The 16457-nt window shown below is 45.5% G+C and overlaps 1 protein-coding gene across 1 annotated transcript in view; it reads left to right on the forward strand.

Moving 5' to 3' along the window:
* Window positions 1-1543: 1543 nt before the first annotated feature.
* Window positions 1544-16457, forward strand: part of FCRL5 (Fc receptor like 5) — a 50639-nt gene continuing 35725 nt past the window's right edge. The window contains exons 1-7 of the mRNA XM_008264266.4: window positions 1544-1703; window positions 6314-6334; window positions 7504-7758; window positions 8961-9212; window positions 9523-9807; window positions 11362-11646; window positions 12885-13160. Coding sequence (XP_008262488.2) covers window positions 1673-1703; window positions 6314-6334; window positions 7504-7758; window positions 8961-9212; window positions 9523-9807; window positions 11362-11646; window positions 12885-13160 — 1405 coding nt within the window. The 5' untranslated portion in view covers window positions 1544-1672. The remainder of the gene's footprint in view (window positions 1704-6313; window positions 6335-7503; window positions 7759-8960; window positions 9213-9522; window positions 9808-11361; window positions 11647-12884; window positions 13161-16457) is intronic.

The raw sequence follows: 16457 nt of genomic DNA on the forward strand, positions 1-16457 counted from the left end.
TTATATATATATCAAGGTTGGGCCGGCACTGGGGCACAGCAAGTTAACCTGCTGCCTACAAACGGCCAGCACGCAGCGGCCGGCGCACCGTGCTGATCCGATGGCAGGAGCCAAGTGCTTATCCTGGTCTCCCATGGGGTGCAGGGCCCAAGCACCTGGGCCATCCTCCACTGCACTCCCTGGCCACAGCAGAGAGCTGGCCTGGAAGAAGGGCAACCAGGACAGAATCCGGTGCCCCAACCGGGACTAGAACCCGGTGTGCCGGCGCCGCTAGGCGGAGGATTAGCCTGTTGAGCCGCGGCGCTGGCCCCAAAGCCAGCATCTTAAATGTATGCTGGTTCGAGTCCTGACTGCTGTACTTCTAATCTAGCTCCCTGCTAATGAGTCTGGGGAAATCAGCAAAAGATGGCCCAACACTTGGGCCTACTGCTGTGTAGGAGACCTGAAAGAAGCTCCTGGCTCCTGGCTTCAGCCTGGTGCAGTCCCGGCCATTGCAGCCATTTGGAGAGTGAACCAGCAGATGGAAGATCTCTGTGTGTGTGTTTGTGTGTGTGTGTATAACTCCGTGTTTCAAATAAAATAAATAAATCTCTTTTCAATAAAAGGTAAATCTATTACATTCACATGGGATTATTTTAAAATCAGACAGAATAGACAGTGAACTGAGACAGCTCCTTCACACCTACAGTTTCCTCAAATATAACCATTACTGGTGTATGTACTTTCCAGGGGGAAAAAGGGTACAGAAGTTAACATACATGTACAAGTTTATTCTCTTGGTTTTTGCATCTACCACAATAGAATAATATTACAAATACCAACCGAGACCTCACTTTTTGCTGTTCACATGAATCCAGGTGTCTTACCTCTTGGAATATGCAGGTTTACCTCATTCTTAGTGACTTCAATGCTTGTAGTTGCACAGATGAATCAGAATCTTCTTTTTTTTTTTTTTTTTTTTTTTTTTTTACAGGCAGAGTGGACAGTGAGAGAAAGAGAGACAGAGAGAAAGGTCTTCCTTTTGCCATTGGTTCACCCTCCAATGGCCGCCGTGCCCAGCGCACCACACTGATCCGAAAGCAGGAGCCAGGTGCTTCTCCTGGTCTCCCATGGGGTGCAGGACCCAAGCACTTGGGCCATCCTCCACTGCACTCCCGGGCCATAGCAGAGAGCTGGACGGGAAGAGCGGCAACCGGGACAGAATCCGGCACCCCAACCTGGACTAGAACCCGATGTGCCGGCGCCGCTAGGCGGAGGATTAGCCTATTGAGCCGTGGCGCCGGCCCCAGCATACTCTTGAACAGTCTTATATTCACAGTCTCTTATGTAGCTTCCAGTGTGTAGACAATAGTGAACGATGCCACAATAAAAATGCTATCGATCTATCAGTACAGAGTTTCCTAAAGGTAATTTCCTACAAGCAAAAGCGCGGAGTCAAGGGTTAAAAACCCTAACATTTATTTCTCACTTTGATTACAGAGCAGGAAACTATGATTAGCAGCTGAAGACAGGAACTCCTACTTCCTTCTTTCTGATTCACTATTGCATGATGCACTTTCAAATGAGCTGTGCTCAGCTGTGCCCCCCGAGGCTGCTGTGAACCATGTACTGACTGCAAGGAGTCCCAAGAAGGCACCTCCGCTGCTCTCAGGCCTGGGCTGACCAGGTCTTCATGCTGCTGTGGGCGATACTGCTGGTCCTGGGTGAGTGGACGGCTCCACCTGGGCACTGGGTGGGGCAGGGCAGCCCGCCCCCACCCTGTACCTGGCCCCTTCTTGGGGTCCAGCCCCTGCTGGGGAATCTTTCCCACACAAACAGAGTGGATTTTCAGGCTTTACTGTACCGCTCAGAGCTTCCTCTCTTGAGGCTAAAGAAAGTGGTCACAAGTGGGAAAAAACCTCACCCTTAATTGAGAATGAAACCATAGTGACCACAATCCAGGTTCCATTTATTTTTCTACAGCAAATACTTCATGAAGTCCAGTAAGTGTGTTAAGTTTGCTTATTTGTGTTGTCTTTTTCAGCGAAGAGACTTCTCTCCTCTTTGCAAAGGAGAGTAATTTACTTCTTGTATGGCAAAGCCAGATCCTGGCCTTGGGCATAAGAGAGCAGGGTTTCTAACATGAGATATGCCTCCTTCTGTGCACAAATGCAAGCCACAGTCCTGACGGGGAGATTAAGAGAATGGGAGGAGGAGGGGGCAGATACCGAGGGAGAGGCAGGCAAGGAAGATGACATTCCTATTGCGCCTGAGTGTGCACAAATTGGTTGATTTTTACCAAGGTTTACATATTAGGATTCAATGTTAATTTGTTCAGCAAATGTTGTTTAGTAATATCTGTGCACAATTCTGTGCCAGTTGCTGACGATGTTGGTAATACACGGGAGGCATGATCTCTGTGCTCCGCAAACTCATGGTATACAGCACAGGATATAGAGCCAATGTACACAAAACAGCTATGTAACAAGATCCCAGTTAAGTAATTGTTCAGGCAAAGGTACTAAAGCATGGTGCAGGCAGGTCATGAACTACAGACAGCATCCAACTTACAATGGCTTGACAGATCACTTTTCAACTTACAGTGGTGTTGAAGTGATACCTATTCAGTAGAAACTATCTTCCAAATGTTTAAGTTTGATCTTTTCCTGTGTGGTGCTCTGTCATGATGCTGGGTAGTGGTAGTGAACCGTGGCTCCCAGTCATTCACTCAGTCACCAGGGTGAAACAACCAAATACTCTATAGCACACTGTGTTGTCAGAAAGTTTTTGTTCTTGTGTTTGTGTATTCTATCCTGGCTTCAATATATTATACAAGATAGTCAACTCTGGCATCCCATATTGGAGCACCGATTCAAGTCCCAGCATCTCTACTTCCAATTCAGCTCTCTGCTAATCGGCCTGGGAAAGCAATGCATGTTGGCCCAAATACTTGAGTCCCTGCCATCCACGTGGGAAACCTGGATGCATGTATTACCAAAGCCTCTGGCTTTGGCCTGGCCCAGTCCCAGCTGTTGCAGCTAAATGGGGAGCAGATGCACGATTGTTCTGTCTCTTTCTTTCCCTCTCTTTCACCCTGCTTTTCAAATAAATAAAATAAATATTTTTTAAAAAAAAGCACTAGTGAAGGGCCCCACCCCAAGAGACCCTGATTATTTTATGTCTCATTTTTTGTTAATGTAAGAGAGGGGGCTGAAGTTGTGGCATAGCGGGCTAAGCCACCACCTGATGAGGCTGGCATCCCATTAGGGCACTGGTTTGAGACCTGGCCACTCCACTTCTGATCCAGCTCCCTGCTAAAGTGTCTGGGAATGTAGTGGATGATGGCCCAAGTGCTTGGAGCCCTGCATCCATGTGGGAGACCAGAAAGAAACCCCTGGCTCCTGGCTGCAGCCTGGTCCAGGCCCAGCTGTTGCAGCCATTTGATATTTGAGAAGTGAACCAGTGGACAAAATATTTCTCTCTCTCTCTCTCTCTCTCTCTAATTTTACCTTTCAAATAAATGAAAATAAATCTTAAAAATATATATATATAAGAACAGATTTCATAGATTTAATTATAAGAGAACCATATTTCTCTCCTTCTATTTCTCTCTCCCTCCCTCAAGCCCCCTCCTTCCTTTCTTTGTTTTCCTTTAATTTTTGCAAAAACATGATTTCAATTTACTTTATAGTCACAGGATTTACTGCATCACTAACCATAAAATCCAACAAGTAAAAAGTAGAAAGACCACTCTTTCACAGTAGTATAGACATGAGCTAAAACAACAATCAAAAGATGTCAGTTTCATTCTTATACATTTATTGTAGTATATATTAACTACCACACGATTTTTTATGAGAGACTTTGACGAGATGATTTTGCCCAGTTGTAAACTAATGTAAATTTTCTGAGCACATTCAAGCTAGCCTAGCCTAAAGTATAAGGTTCTGTAAGTTAGGTTTATTAAATGCCTTTTCAACAATACTTTCAACTTGAAGTGAGTTTATGAGGAGGTAACCACATTGTAAGTTGAGAAGTATCTTATATAACACACACAAACACTTTGTAAAACCCAAAGGATGAGTGGGAGCTAGGGGGGAGGGGTGGAACAGGGCATGATATAAGACGAAAAGACCCCACACTGGAAGGTGCATGAACTATTTTTCCAGAGATGGGAAGTGCATCCCAGTGAGGCAGCAACATAGAAGCACAAGATAGGGAAATAGCCAGTGTTGTATACTTTGGGGTCAAAAAGGATCTGGAATCAAAACCCCATCCTGTCACTTATTACCTATTTAAATAATTTGCTGATTTTTATAATTATGATATAGTACCTACCTCACAAGATTATTAAAATTTCATAAAACAGTGTACATAGTGCATACCACCTAGAAAACACTCAGAAAGATATTAGCTGATTTTAAAATAATACAAAAGTCATGGTGACCAAGATATTTAGGTAATGGGAAATAATCCGTTGTTCTCAGAAATAAAGAACCACCTAGGTTTAGATAACTCTTCCATCAGCCATACATGAACAGGGACAATGTGTTTCTCACTCATTTCTGGAGTTTCATAGCCTTGCCCTGGTCTGTGGTTGGCATTCTAAACATTTTTATTGAAGGAATCAGCCAAATCTGTCCCTCTTCTGGAATATCTCCTCAATGTATAATCCTGCCAATTTTACCTCTTCTCTCTCACTACCCATTTCTCAAACCTGTATCCTTCTCTCTTTACCGTTGCTAACCTAATTCTTTAGTTCATTAGTCAGGAAATTAATATTTAATATATACTTATGGGAAACTGACATTTGGCACAGTGGTTAAAATACTACTTGAGATTCTCATGTCCCTTATCAGAGTGCCTGGATTCAAGTCTCACCTTCACCTCCAGTTTCAGCCTCCTGCTGATGCACACCCTGGGAGGCAGCAAGTGACAGCTTAAGTACTTGAGACCCCGACAACCACATGGGAGAGCTCAATGGAGTTCCTGGATTCTGGCTTTGGCCGGGCCCAGCCCTGGCTGTTGCAGTCATTTCAGGAGTGAAGTAGCAGTTGGGAGAGCGCTCGCTCTCTCTCTCTCTCTCTCTCTCTCTTTCTCCCTGCTAAGTACCGATCTAAGTCCTTTGGGATATACAATGGACAGAAGAGAAAGCTTTGCTCTTACAGGGATTGCATTCTAGAGAGAAAACAATACACAAGCAGATAAGGTAAACAAGTTAAAAATTAATTTTAGATGAACACACTAAAGAAAACTATGTATCAACATTTCTTCTTATCCTGCCTTCTAACCCAGTCTCTCCCTTCACATTTTATCTCACTGAAGTCTGCCCACTGCCAGACTACTCCATCTAAGGTCCAGATTTCAACCTTGTCATGCTCTTGCTTGAAACCTTTCCAAGGTTCCCAACGGCTTTCATAATAAAATCAGCACTCCTTACTTGAGCCCTGCATTCCTTATTATTTTTTTTTTAAGATTTGTTTAAAAGACAGAGTTACAGAGAAGTAAAGACAGAGAGCAGTCTTCCATCCACTGATTCACTCCCCAACTGGCCGCAAGGGCTGGAGCTGAGCCAATCTGAAGCCAGGAGCCTCCTCCAGGTCTTCCACGTGAGTGCAGGGGCCCAAGGACTTGGGCTGTCCTCCGGTGCTTTCCCAGGCACATTAGCAGGGAGCTGGATCTGAAGTGGAGTATCTGGGACTCGAACCAGCATCCATATGGGATACTGGCACTGCAGGCTTTAACCCACTGCACCACAGCACCGGCCCCTGCATTCCTTATTAATATTATTTCCCCCACTGCCCCCATACCTTTTGGACACTCCACCACTCATTTTTTAAAAGATTTATTTATTTATTTGAAAGGTAGAATTACAGAGATGCAGAAGCAGAGAAAGAGAGAGAGAGAGGTCTTCCACCTGCTGGTCACTCCCCAAATGGCCAAAGAAGCAGAGCTGGGCCCAACTAAAGCCAGGAGTTTCTTCTGGGTCTCCCACATGGGTGCGGGACCCTAAGACCTGGGCCATTTTCTACTGCTTTCCCAAGCACATTAGCAGGGAACTGGATATAAAGCACAGCAGCTAGAACTCAGACCAGCACTCAGATATAGGAACACACTATACCACAACACCGGCCCTGCCCGTCAACTTCTTGCAAGCAGATATCATTTTTCATTCATTTTAGAAGTCAAAGTGTAATGCCTAAGTATATATGGATAGGAAATAACTATTAAATTATTTTAAATGAATTTTAATGAAATAAATAGTAAATGGATGGGGGGAAAGAGTGGCCATTACCTTGCTCCTTGTTCATGTCTGGTCTTTTTTTTCTTCCAGCTTCTATCCGTGGACAGTTTGGTGAGTTCTCCCTTTTTTTGCCTTCAATATCTCTGGAGAAGAGGGTTTCCTAATACATGGGCAACATTTGCCTTAGCTGCCTGGGAATCTCTAATGCCTCTTGTTTTCTTGCCAAGGCCAGCAGACATGTGAAAGTGTCTCTTGGCATTACCCCAGGGCCAGGATAACCTCATGATTTCCCTCTGATCTGCCCTAGGCAAGGTGGTGTGTGCACAAGCAGCTCGTGGCCTTTGCTAGGCCCTGCATTTACTGCAAATGGACCCCTCTTACCCCAGCAAGACATCTTCAACTCCATGGTAAATGTGTAGGACTCAGGATAGAGTCCATTCCAAACAGCGAGCCAGGCAAACTCCTATAAAAACACCCCACTGTGGAGATGCCAGCAGGAATATTACACCCTCTGTAGGTTCAGGAGTAAAATCCTCCAGGAAATGTGTGGGCCCAGAAGAACATCCAACATGTGTGCACAAAAGGGAGATTGATAAGGAATAAAAGCCATCTGTATCACACATTTTCTTAGTTCTAACTCATAATGCCATTATTTTGGGACAGAAAATGTTTTGGACCCACAAACAGCAGGAATTCTCTGAAACCCCTCCTCTCATTCTAAACCAGCTGCTCCAGCTGTGCCCATGTCTAGGTCATTTCTGGATTCCTGTGAGTGAGTTGTCCATCCCTTGCCCTGCCACAATTAGCTGTGATGAGATTTTTCTAGGTATTTGAATCCTCATCTGAAAAATTGAAGATGTCAGAGAAATTGATCTCTCAAGCTTCTCTCAGGACAAAATTCTTATGATAATGTAATTTAATCTTTCAGAGAAAGAGCAAAATTGTGATCTTAACAACACCTTTGAGAATTCTTAGGACATTATGAGCATGATAAAATGGGAGGCAAGGGTCATTTTCTGTAGGATCCACTTGTGCAATGGGAAAACCAACCATTGGCATTTGACAAAGGATCCTGCTGGTTTTGCCCTTTTGAAATCATTTTGTTCATTGCCATCCCCTGAGCAGTCATTCACTCTACCCTGGAGGAACCAAGTATTCCTGGATAACACACAGCCTTCCCAGGGGCCTTCTGAGGCCTTCTCCAGTCCGTCTTGCACTGATGCCTGCAGCCAGAACCACAGATCCTTCCACCTCATACTCAGTCTTTCTCTCCCCCACAGCAACTACGCCAAAACCTTTTGTTTCCCTCCATCCTCCATGGACAGTCAACTTTGAAGGGGAGACAGTGAATCTGACTTGCAATGGATTTCATCTCTATTCACCCAGGAAAACAGTATGGTACCATAAGCAATTTGGTGCTGAGATGTCAAGGGAGGTCCCAGGAAACACCTTCCTGGTCCATGAGTCTGGAGACTATAGATGCCAGGCGAAGGGCTCAGCTTCAAGTAACTCTGTACACCTGATCTTCTCTAAAGGTGAGCAAGACCTGAGAGGAGAGCTTCAGAAGCCATATCAATCCATTTTCCCTTTCTAGTTGTCAGACCACTTGTGAGTAAATAACTTTTATCCCACACTGTGGTTAGATTCTACAAAAATTAAGAAAACGCAAGATAATGGGTTAAAAACTCATTGAACCAGTGACCCCAAGTCATGTATCCAGAAGAGAATAATTGTCATGCGTAACAGCTAAGGGTTATGGATGAACCATACAAACACAATTTTACTCAATCTGGGACTCTTAAAAGTTTGATCTATGTCAAAAGCTATGCAGCTTTTTAATCAAGGAGATATGAAGCTATTGGATCAAAATCTAAAGGGTAAGACATGAGAATCTGTCTTTTTTCACAACCTGCTAGATAAGAGGAAACTTAAGAAGTTATCTATGCGAATTGTTCCTGGTTCTATGTATAGTTTTGAGTCATATTAGTTACTTGAAACAATAAGTAGCATGAAGATTTTTCACATTAAAGATCTAGAGAAATGATAGTTAGTTAAAGATAGATAAAAAGAGACAGAGAATGATTTCCCTTTTTGGTCCTAAAGCTGCTGTTCTGAAGTTGCAGCTGTGTTGTCCTGGATACAATGCTCTTTGATTTGTGAACAAGAAAGCAGCACAGCAGCAAGGAGTGAAAAATAGGCCTGTGCTCTTCAATCTAACAATTTCCCTCTAAGCAAACAATCATAGACATTACCCCCAAAACGGAGGACCCCTAAGGTTTAGGAATAGAGGACTCATGAAGGAAATGACATTAGTGTCATTGAAGGAAAATTTTGTGACCACTGAAAATCACATTCAATAATGACATAGGAAAGGGTTCATAGCATGGTAAGCCGAAGACAGATTATCAAATATGTAAATATTACTTTATTCCATAATAAGAAAATATACAAATTCTCACCTACAAGAATAGGTGAAAGAAATTTGGAAAAAAAATGCTAAAGGTGAGTGTTGAGGTGATGGGTGATTTTGCTTACATGTCTACCTTTCAACTTTTTTGAAAGTCCATGTGTTTATTTTACAATCAGCAAAAAAATAATAATGATGGTCCTTTCCCCAGGTCCCTTTTAATAATCCTCTCTTGGGGTCCATTTTCCTATGAAATCTAATGAGAATTATAATTAAAATGAAAGGGAAACAATGAAATGAACCAAATAACTCATCTTGTGTTTCCTATAGCTCTACTGATTCTGCAGGCTCCACTTGCTATTTTTGAAGGGGACTCCGTGATTCTGAGGTGCAAATCAAAGGCAGAATCAGCAATGACTACAAAGACCATTAGGAAGAATAATCGGCACCTGACACAGCTTGATAGACGTTCGGAGTTCCACATTTATCATGCAAGTCTGAAGGACAACGGTGACTATCAGTGTACCGAACATAAGCAAACTTGTGCTGTTTCCTCCAACACAATCAAAATCCAAGTTCTAGGTAAAGCCTTCATGTTAGTGGGAAATGGATCAGTCAAAAGGAGGGTCCCTGGGGTTGTTGAAGAAGAAAAGGGTGGATTGTTGAAGAGGAAAAGGGTGATTGGAATACCACTGAATGTCAGGGCCCATTCTCAAAATGGACAGAGCAAGCACACCAGTGCTTGTCAGTGAGGAGTGTTAGGAATCAAAAATGGCATCCGTTTTGCTTGCTTCCACAATTTCTGCTTGCATGTGTTGAGAGTGAATTGTGTTTTCCTCCAGAGCAGTTCCAAGCCTCACTGCTCTGAGGCTGTTGTGATCCCTCTCTCTAGAGTTGTTTCCACGTCCTGTGCTGGCAGCCAGCTCCTCCCAGCCCATAGATGGGAGCCCAGTGACCCTCACCTGTAAGACCCAGCTCCCTCCACAGAAGTCACATGTCCAGCTCCAGTTCCGTTTCTTCAGAGACAACCAGATCCCGGTAACGGACTGGCGTGACTCTCCAGAGCTCCAGATTCCTGCCCTGTGGATTGAAGATTCGGGGTCCTACTGGTGCAAGGCAAGCACAATGAGTTTCCACGTTTGGAAAGAGAGCATGAGATCCCGAATTCAAGTGCAAAGTGAGTATCTGTGGGTTCTAAGATTTTCCCAGGCATGGAGCTGAGAGATGGACAGAGCTGCACATCAGTTTGGGCCACTGGTCCATGTAGAAAGTGGTTCTCATGTGTGTAGGAAAGGGAACTGTATGAAAGACGAGACCCCAACTCTTAAAGACCCTTAAGAAGAGCTTGGAACCAGTAAAGTCCAAGAAAAGAGACAGAGGTTTGTTTTGCCTTCCAATGCCATTAGATACAACTCTTGGTTTTCTCTCTGAAGGCTCTCTTCCCTGACACCATAATTTTTTTTTTTTTCTGCTGAGCATGCAGGTATAAGCTGTAGGCATGGCAGAGGCCTCTGGCTGGTTTGAACAGACCTTGCTCAGCCTTAAGGACAGACTCACAGAATGCTAGAAGCTTGATGCAGAGAGCTAAAGAACAAGAAAACCAAAAGACAGAAGCTTGGAGCACAAACCATTCCAACCCAATGCCACCAGGGGTGATCTTGTATCCACTGTCAGTTTTTCCTACATTTCTAAACTTGTGTAGGTTCTCAAGTGTAACTGCTAACTAATAGCCAAATGCTTCCCCAGATTAAATTTGGTCTGTTACATAGGAAATATGGTTGAGCACTGGGAAAGGACACATAGCCTGGGACACACACTTTACTAAGTAAAGAGAGAGTGAAAAGTGATAGCCTTTCCCTTAAAGTTACCCTAATTCTTAGGCAGAAGGCAAGCAAACAGAACTATTCTGACTTTTTTTTCTTAACTGTCTAAATGTTACTGATTTTCTCCACAGATGCAAGTAACAGGTATTTCTTGGGGCACTGTTTCAAGTAAGGACAATTCAGAGAAGATGGAGAGGGTATTACCCATCAATTACAACATAAGCTTCTCCCCTGACAAAATTAATGGAACCCCAACTCCCAACCATTCTCCCCCCTCTTAGTCATCTTCTATTGGTCTTTAAGACCTCAGGATAACTCGAAAAGGCACCGCCTTAAGCCAACATCATTGTGTAAAACCACACCCATCTGAGATGTGGGACATTTATATCACAGATTTTCCTGCTCAGGAGGACTGTCCTGGCTCCACATCCTTTGACCAACTAACTGACACACAGAGGGGTTGAGAAGTACTCTCTCAAAAACAAGTATACTGCATGTGTCAATGGTTCATTGTCAAGTTAGCTTGTGGTCACTAAAGCCACTGGACAATCACCTTTGATGCAAAGTCTCCCTGACCCCTTAGCACCCTCACCATTTTCCCCAACATCTGGGCACTAGATATCATCTCTGGTCTGCTCTTTGGGATGTGCAAGTAAATATGAGAGGAGGTAGGCAGAGTTACCTCTGTTTCTTGTCCCAACTCTCCACACGACCACTGGAAGCAGAGGTTCTCTCTAAGCAGGGTGGGAGCATGCTCTCTCCCCACTTCCTCCCTCTTCCCAAGCCTAACTCCACTACTGGCCAACTTCCCATGTAAGATCAGCAAATTTAGCTCTTTCTTTCCTGTAACTTTCCACCCAACAGCACTCCACTTCCAGGACTCTGATATGTCATTTTTATTCATTTAGGAGCTGCTGCCAACATTCAAATACGCACTGTCCCAACCGCAGAGTCAGTGTTTGAAGGGCAGGAGTTGGTGCTCATCTGCTTGGTAGAGGGGGTCCCAGGGCCCATCACAGTGTCCTGGTATAAGCTACCCAACAAGAGATTTAAGAGTACAAAAATTCAAGATTCCCAAGAAGCAGAATTCAAGATCCATGTGGTGACAAACAGCGATGCTGGAGCGTACTCCTGTATAGCCAGAAACAGTCGTCGCTCCTATACCAGCATTCCCATGACCATCAATGTAAGAGGTGCGTCCTGCCAGCTGTCACCTGAGGAATGGGCTCTCAAAATGCATATAGGGACCCTCACTGAAGACCACACCTGGCAGAGGTTTAGACGGTTATCCATAACTCAAAGCTCTAAATAACCTACCAGTAGGTTAGTCTGAGATTTAAACAGAAGGAGTTGGGGATATAAAAGGCTGTAGACAATGGGAGCTTTTGGAAACTCTTAGAAATAGACATTAAAGAAATGTCCAGTGGTTTAGCATACAACTTCTTCTCAGTTTAAATGAATGACCCTTGAAAATAAAGCCAGAACAAATAGGGTGCTAGCCTCAAGACTACAAGTCTCCTTGATTTAAGAATGTGCAGGGACCCTCCCTGGACAGTCTGTGGTCTCTTTCCAGCCCCCAGGACATTTCCTTTCATCATTCTCAAGCCTCCTGGGGACTAGGATGCTGTGGAAAATGCACTAGAGATACACTCAATCGAGGGAGGCTCACTCCCTGTCCTCTCTCCATTTTATCATGAGGCTGAAATCCTGAGGACAGAGGAGGATCATCCCTCCATCTCTCTGTACCCACAGTACTCTGGGAAGGACTCTTGTGCCTACACAATGGCCTGGGGCCCCAACCAGCAAGGAGAGGCCACTCTCCGTCAGAAGTGAGCTAATGAAGTGAGCTAACCTGGCCACTAGAATCAGTCAGGGACAGGTTGTGTGTTCCCCACAAGCTAGGAACTCCATCCACAGCAGTTCTCCTAGGGCCTCTTCTTGACTTGGTCTTCTCACCTGTAAATAGAGGTCAGTCTGGATGCACATTGGGTGGAAGTACAGCAGAGGACCTGGAAGACTCCAGATGGGAAAGGGGGGTCAAGGGCAGAGCCCTGAGGCCAACTGAACTGAAGGGACTGAGGAGATGCAGAATGACGTGCACAGGAGGGGCAGCTCTTCTGTGGTCCCAGGGCAGTGGGAAGGATGCAAGCAGGGGAGTAGTACAGGTGGAAGCAGGAAAAGGGACTTCTTCCCCGAAGACATCACCTCTTACAACAAGGGGAGCCGGGAGAGCAGGAGCTGGAAGTCTGATGGGAAAGGAAGAGTGGAAAGTCCAGCACAGAGACCGGGACAGAGCCAGTGTGAGAAGCTGGGAGGTTGCCGGGCTGCTCTGAGGCTGGTAGAGGCTGCAGACCGCGCTTTTGCTCTGGCCACAGACTGCAGTCGACAGTAAGTGGCAGAAGTGAATGCTGACTAATTTTCTCTCCCTCAGTCCCTGTGTCTCAGCCTGTCCTGACCCTCAGCACTGTGAAGTCCCGGATTGTTGAGGGAGACACAGTGACCTTTCACTGTGAAGCCCATAGAGGTTCTTTGCCGATCCTGTACCAGATTTTTCGTGAAAATGTATTTCTGAAGAAGATAGAAGCCACTTCATGGAGAAGGTCTGTCAGCTTCTCTTTGACCGCAGAGCATTCTGGGAACTACTACTGCATAGCTAACAATGGCTTGAAGAACAAGAGCAGCCAGGCAGTGAACCTCTCCATCACGGGTAAGCCCTGGGTACCTGCTGCTCACCCATCCCTGGCCCTGGTCTCTCTCTTACCAACTCCATCAGAAATATGCTCTCCTTCCAGACTCCTCTGCTTCTGGCCCCAGCCAAGCCAGGGTCCTCCTCACTCTCCAGCTCACAGAAGCACCTCTCTGCCTTTTTTTTTTTTTTTTTTTTTTTGACAGGCAGAGTGGACAGTGAGAGACAGAGAGAAAGGTCTTCCTTTGCCGTTGGTTCACCATCCAATGGCCGGCGCACCGCGCTGATCCGATGGCAGGAGCCAGGTACTTATCCTGGCCTCCCATGGGGTGCAGGGCCCAAGTACTTGGGCCATCCTCCACTGCACTCCCTGGCCACAGCAGAGAGCTGGCCTGGAAGAGGGGCAACCGGGACAGAATCCGGCGCCCCGACCGGGACTAGAACCCGGTGTGCCGGCGCCGCAAGGTGGAGGATTAGCCTAGTGAGCCGCGGCGCCGGCCACCTCTCTGCCTCTGTAAGCCTTGCTCCTTGTGCAGCCCAGGGTCGTCCCACCCAGGCTATCTGCACAGCAGCTTTCTCCCTCCTGGCCTCTAACTCCTGAGGAGTCAAATGTCTTTCTCTTTCTCTCCAGACACATGATTTTTATTCATTAAATTGTTTTCAGTAGCGACACAAAATCAGTTCCCTGGGACACAAAGGTGCCTCTTATCGCTTTCATATCTGACATTGATCATTGGCAGCAACGGGCAGCCAGCCCATACCTAAGGTCCTCCTCTTGCTCAGGTTCTGTAAGAGCTGATTGGGCAGTGATGGGAGGGGGCCCCAGACAGGGGATGCACTGGAAGCAGATCAGAAGACAGATTCACCTCTGCTTGCTTGGCTTAATACCTTCACAGCTATTAAGGTAGTTGTCAGATAGCTGTTAAGGCAGTTTCTGCTATGCCCTGGATCTCAGTTTTGCACCATCCTTGTGTGGCCAAATTTCAGGCCCGATTTCAGGAAGACAGTGTAATTTGGGCCTGTACTCCAGCAGAATCCAGTCTTGGCTAAGCCTGGAATCTGAGTTTCCTCTCCCATAATACAATGGAGCCAGGCTGCAGATAAGCCAGAATCCACTCTGTTCCACAACGTTAAGTACAGGATTATAAAGGAAAGGATCAGGGAACCTTGGAGGGAGACATCGGATGGAGGAAACAGACAGCATGCTCTGGACATCCCAAGGTCCAAGGAAGTCAGAGACAGTGACAGTGCTATCAAATGCACCCAGGGATGTACAAAGTTCTGTATAACAGCTGATCTGTTCACCTGGCACATAATGCTTGTATATACTCTGTATACCAGATTGTCCAAGAACATAGCAGACTAAACTAACATGGCCCTGTCTGTGAGGATCTAGAGGCAGATACAGATGAGTGATAGAGAAAACACCAACCCAAGCAATAAAAGCCCCTGGTGGATGCAGGAGCAAATGGGAAGACATCTCAATCTGAGTTGGGAGATGGGGGGAGATCTCTCAGGAGAGCTCACGAGTGACTTGAGACTGAGGATGAGTAAGAGCATCTGAGAAGAACAGGGATGTGTTGGGAGAAGGAAGTTGGAAAGTTCAAGCAACTGCAAGAAGGTCAGTTCCTACTGACAGTAGCATTGACTGAAGGGCTAGGAGATGCAAGGTGAGGAAGGGAGGCAGGGTCAGGGCAGCCTTAGAAGATATGGTGAGGCCAGGGCTGCGGCTCACTAGGCTAATCCTCCACCTGCGGCACCGGCAACCTGGGTTCTAATCCCGGTTGGGGCACCAGTTCTGTCCCGGTTGCTCCTCTTCCAGTCCAGCTCTCTGCTGTGGCCCAGGAAGGCAGTGGAGGATGGCCAAGTGCTTGGGCCCTGCACCCGCATGACCAGGAGGAAGTACCTGGTTCCTGGCTTCAGATTGGCCCAGTGCCGGCTGCAAGGTGCCAGCCGTAGCAGCCACTTGGGGGGTGAACCAACGGAAAAGGAAGACCTTTCTCTCTGTCTCTCTCTCTCACTGTCTAACTCTGCCTGTCAAAAAAAAAAAAAAAAAAGAAGAAGAAGAAGAAGAAGACATGGTGAAGCACTAGGCTTCATTTAAATGGTGATCTGTGGTCCGTAAAGTGTCTGCATGCCAAGGATGATCATTATAGCCGTAGGGTTAAGACGGAATCATAAGACAGCTAACTTGGGGAGCAGCCAGATGTTGAAGGGAGGGCCCATGAAGAGAATATCTAGTCAGACAGAACCCCCAAGCTGGTCCCAGATGAGGAGAAAGGACCCTGAGAAGTACTGTGACTGACAGCAGAGGCACTAAGGGAGTGTGAACCACTGAAACCAAGGGAAGAAAGTACATTGAGCAAACTTAGGGGCCGGCACTGTGGTGCAACGTGTTAACTGCCACCTGCAGTGCCAACAGCATCACAAATGGGTGCTGGTTGGAGTCCCAACTGCTCCACTTTTGATCCAGCTCCCTGCTAGTGTGGCTGGGAAAGCAGCAGAAAATGACCCAAGTGCTTGGGCTTCTGCATCCACGTGGGAGACCTGGATGGAGTTCCAAGCTTCTGGCTTCTACCTGGTCCAACTTTGGCTATTGAAGCCGTTTGGGGAGTGAACCAGTGGATACAAGATTGAAATCTCTCTCTCTCTCCCCCTCTCCCCCTCGCTCTTTCTCTCTTTTTAAAATAAATAAGTAAAACTTTTTTTAAAAATGTAGAGTAATTCAGTTATGACAGAGCTGAGGGAAGATGGTTGATCAGAAATGAGTCACATGCACTGAATTTAAGCCACAGAGAGCTCTTTAGCAGAAGAGCACAGGCTAGACCCAGAATAGGCTTTGAGCATTGCCCCACCACTGACTAGTGTCATGACTCCGTCTCCTTGGACTCCAATTTCCTCACCTGTAAAATAGGGACAAAAATAGTACCCACCTCATGGAATTGTTTTGATCATTAAATTAGTGTCTGCATACATATAGTTATAAACTATGTATAACAAATATACCTACACACCAGGCACACAGATAAAAAGCACTATACTGTTTATAAGTATCATCATTATCATATTCATAAATATGAAAAATCAACTTTAGTAGACTGATTGGGATAAAAACCGGGTTGCAACAGGCAAAAACTAGTGTGTGGTAAAGAAGTAAAGGCAGTAATTGTAAACCACTTCTTCCATAAAGGTGTCCACAGAAAAGAGGAGAAAGAGACTGTGGGGGATATTAAATGCCAAGAAGATTGCTTTTGTGTTATTTTATTGTTTTCTAATATAGAGAACATTAATAGCCAAGGTTTATTATTTCAAAATATC

The sequence above is a fragment of the Oryctolagus cuniculus genome, chromosome 7, assembly GCF_964237555.1.
Source record: "Oryctolagus cuniculus chromosome 7, mOryCun1.1, whole genome shotgun sequence".
NCBI lineage: Eukaryota > Metazoa > Chordata > Mammalia > Lagomorpha > Leporidae > Oryctolagus > Oryctolagus cuniculus.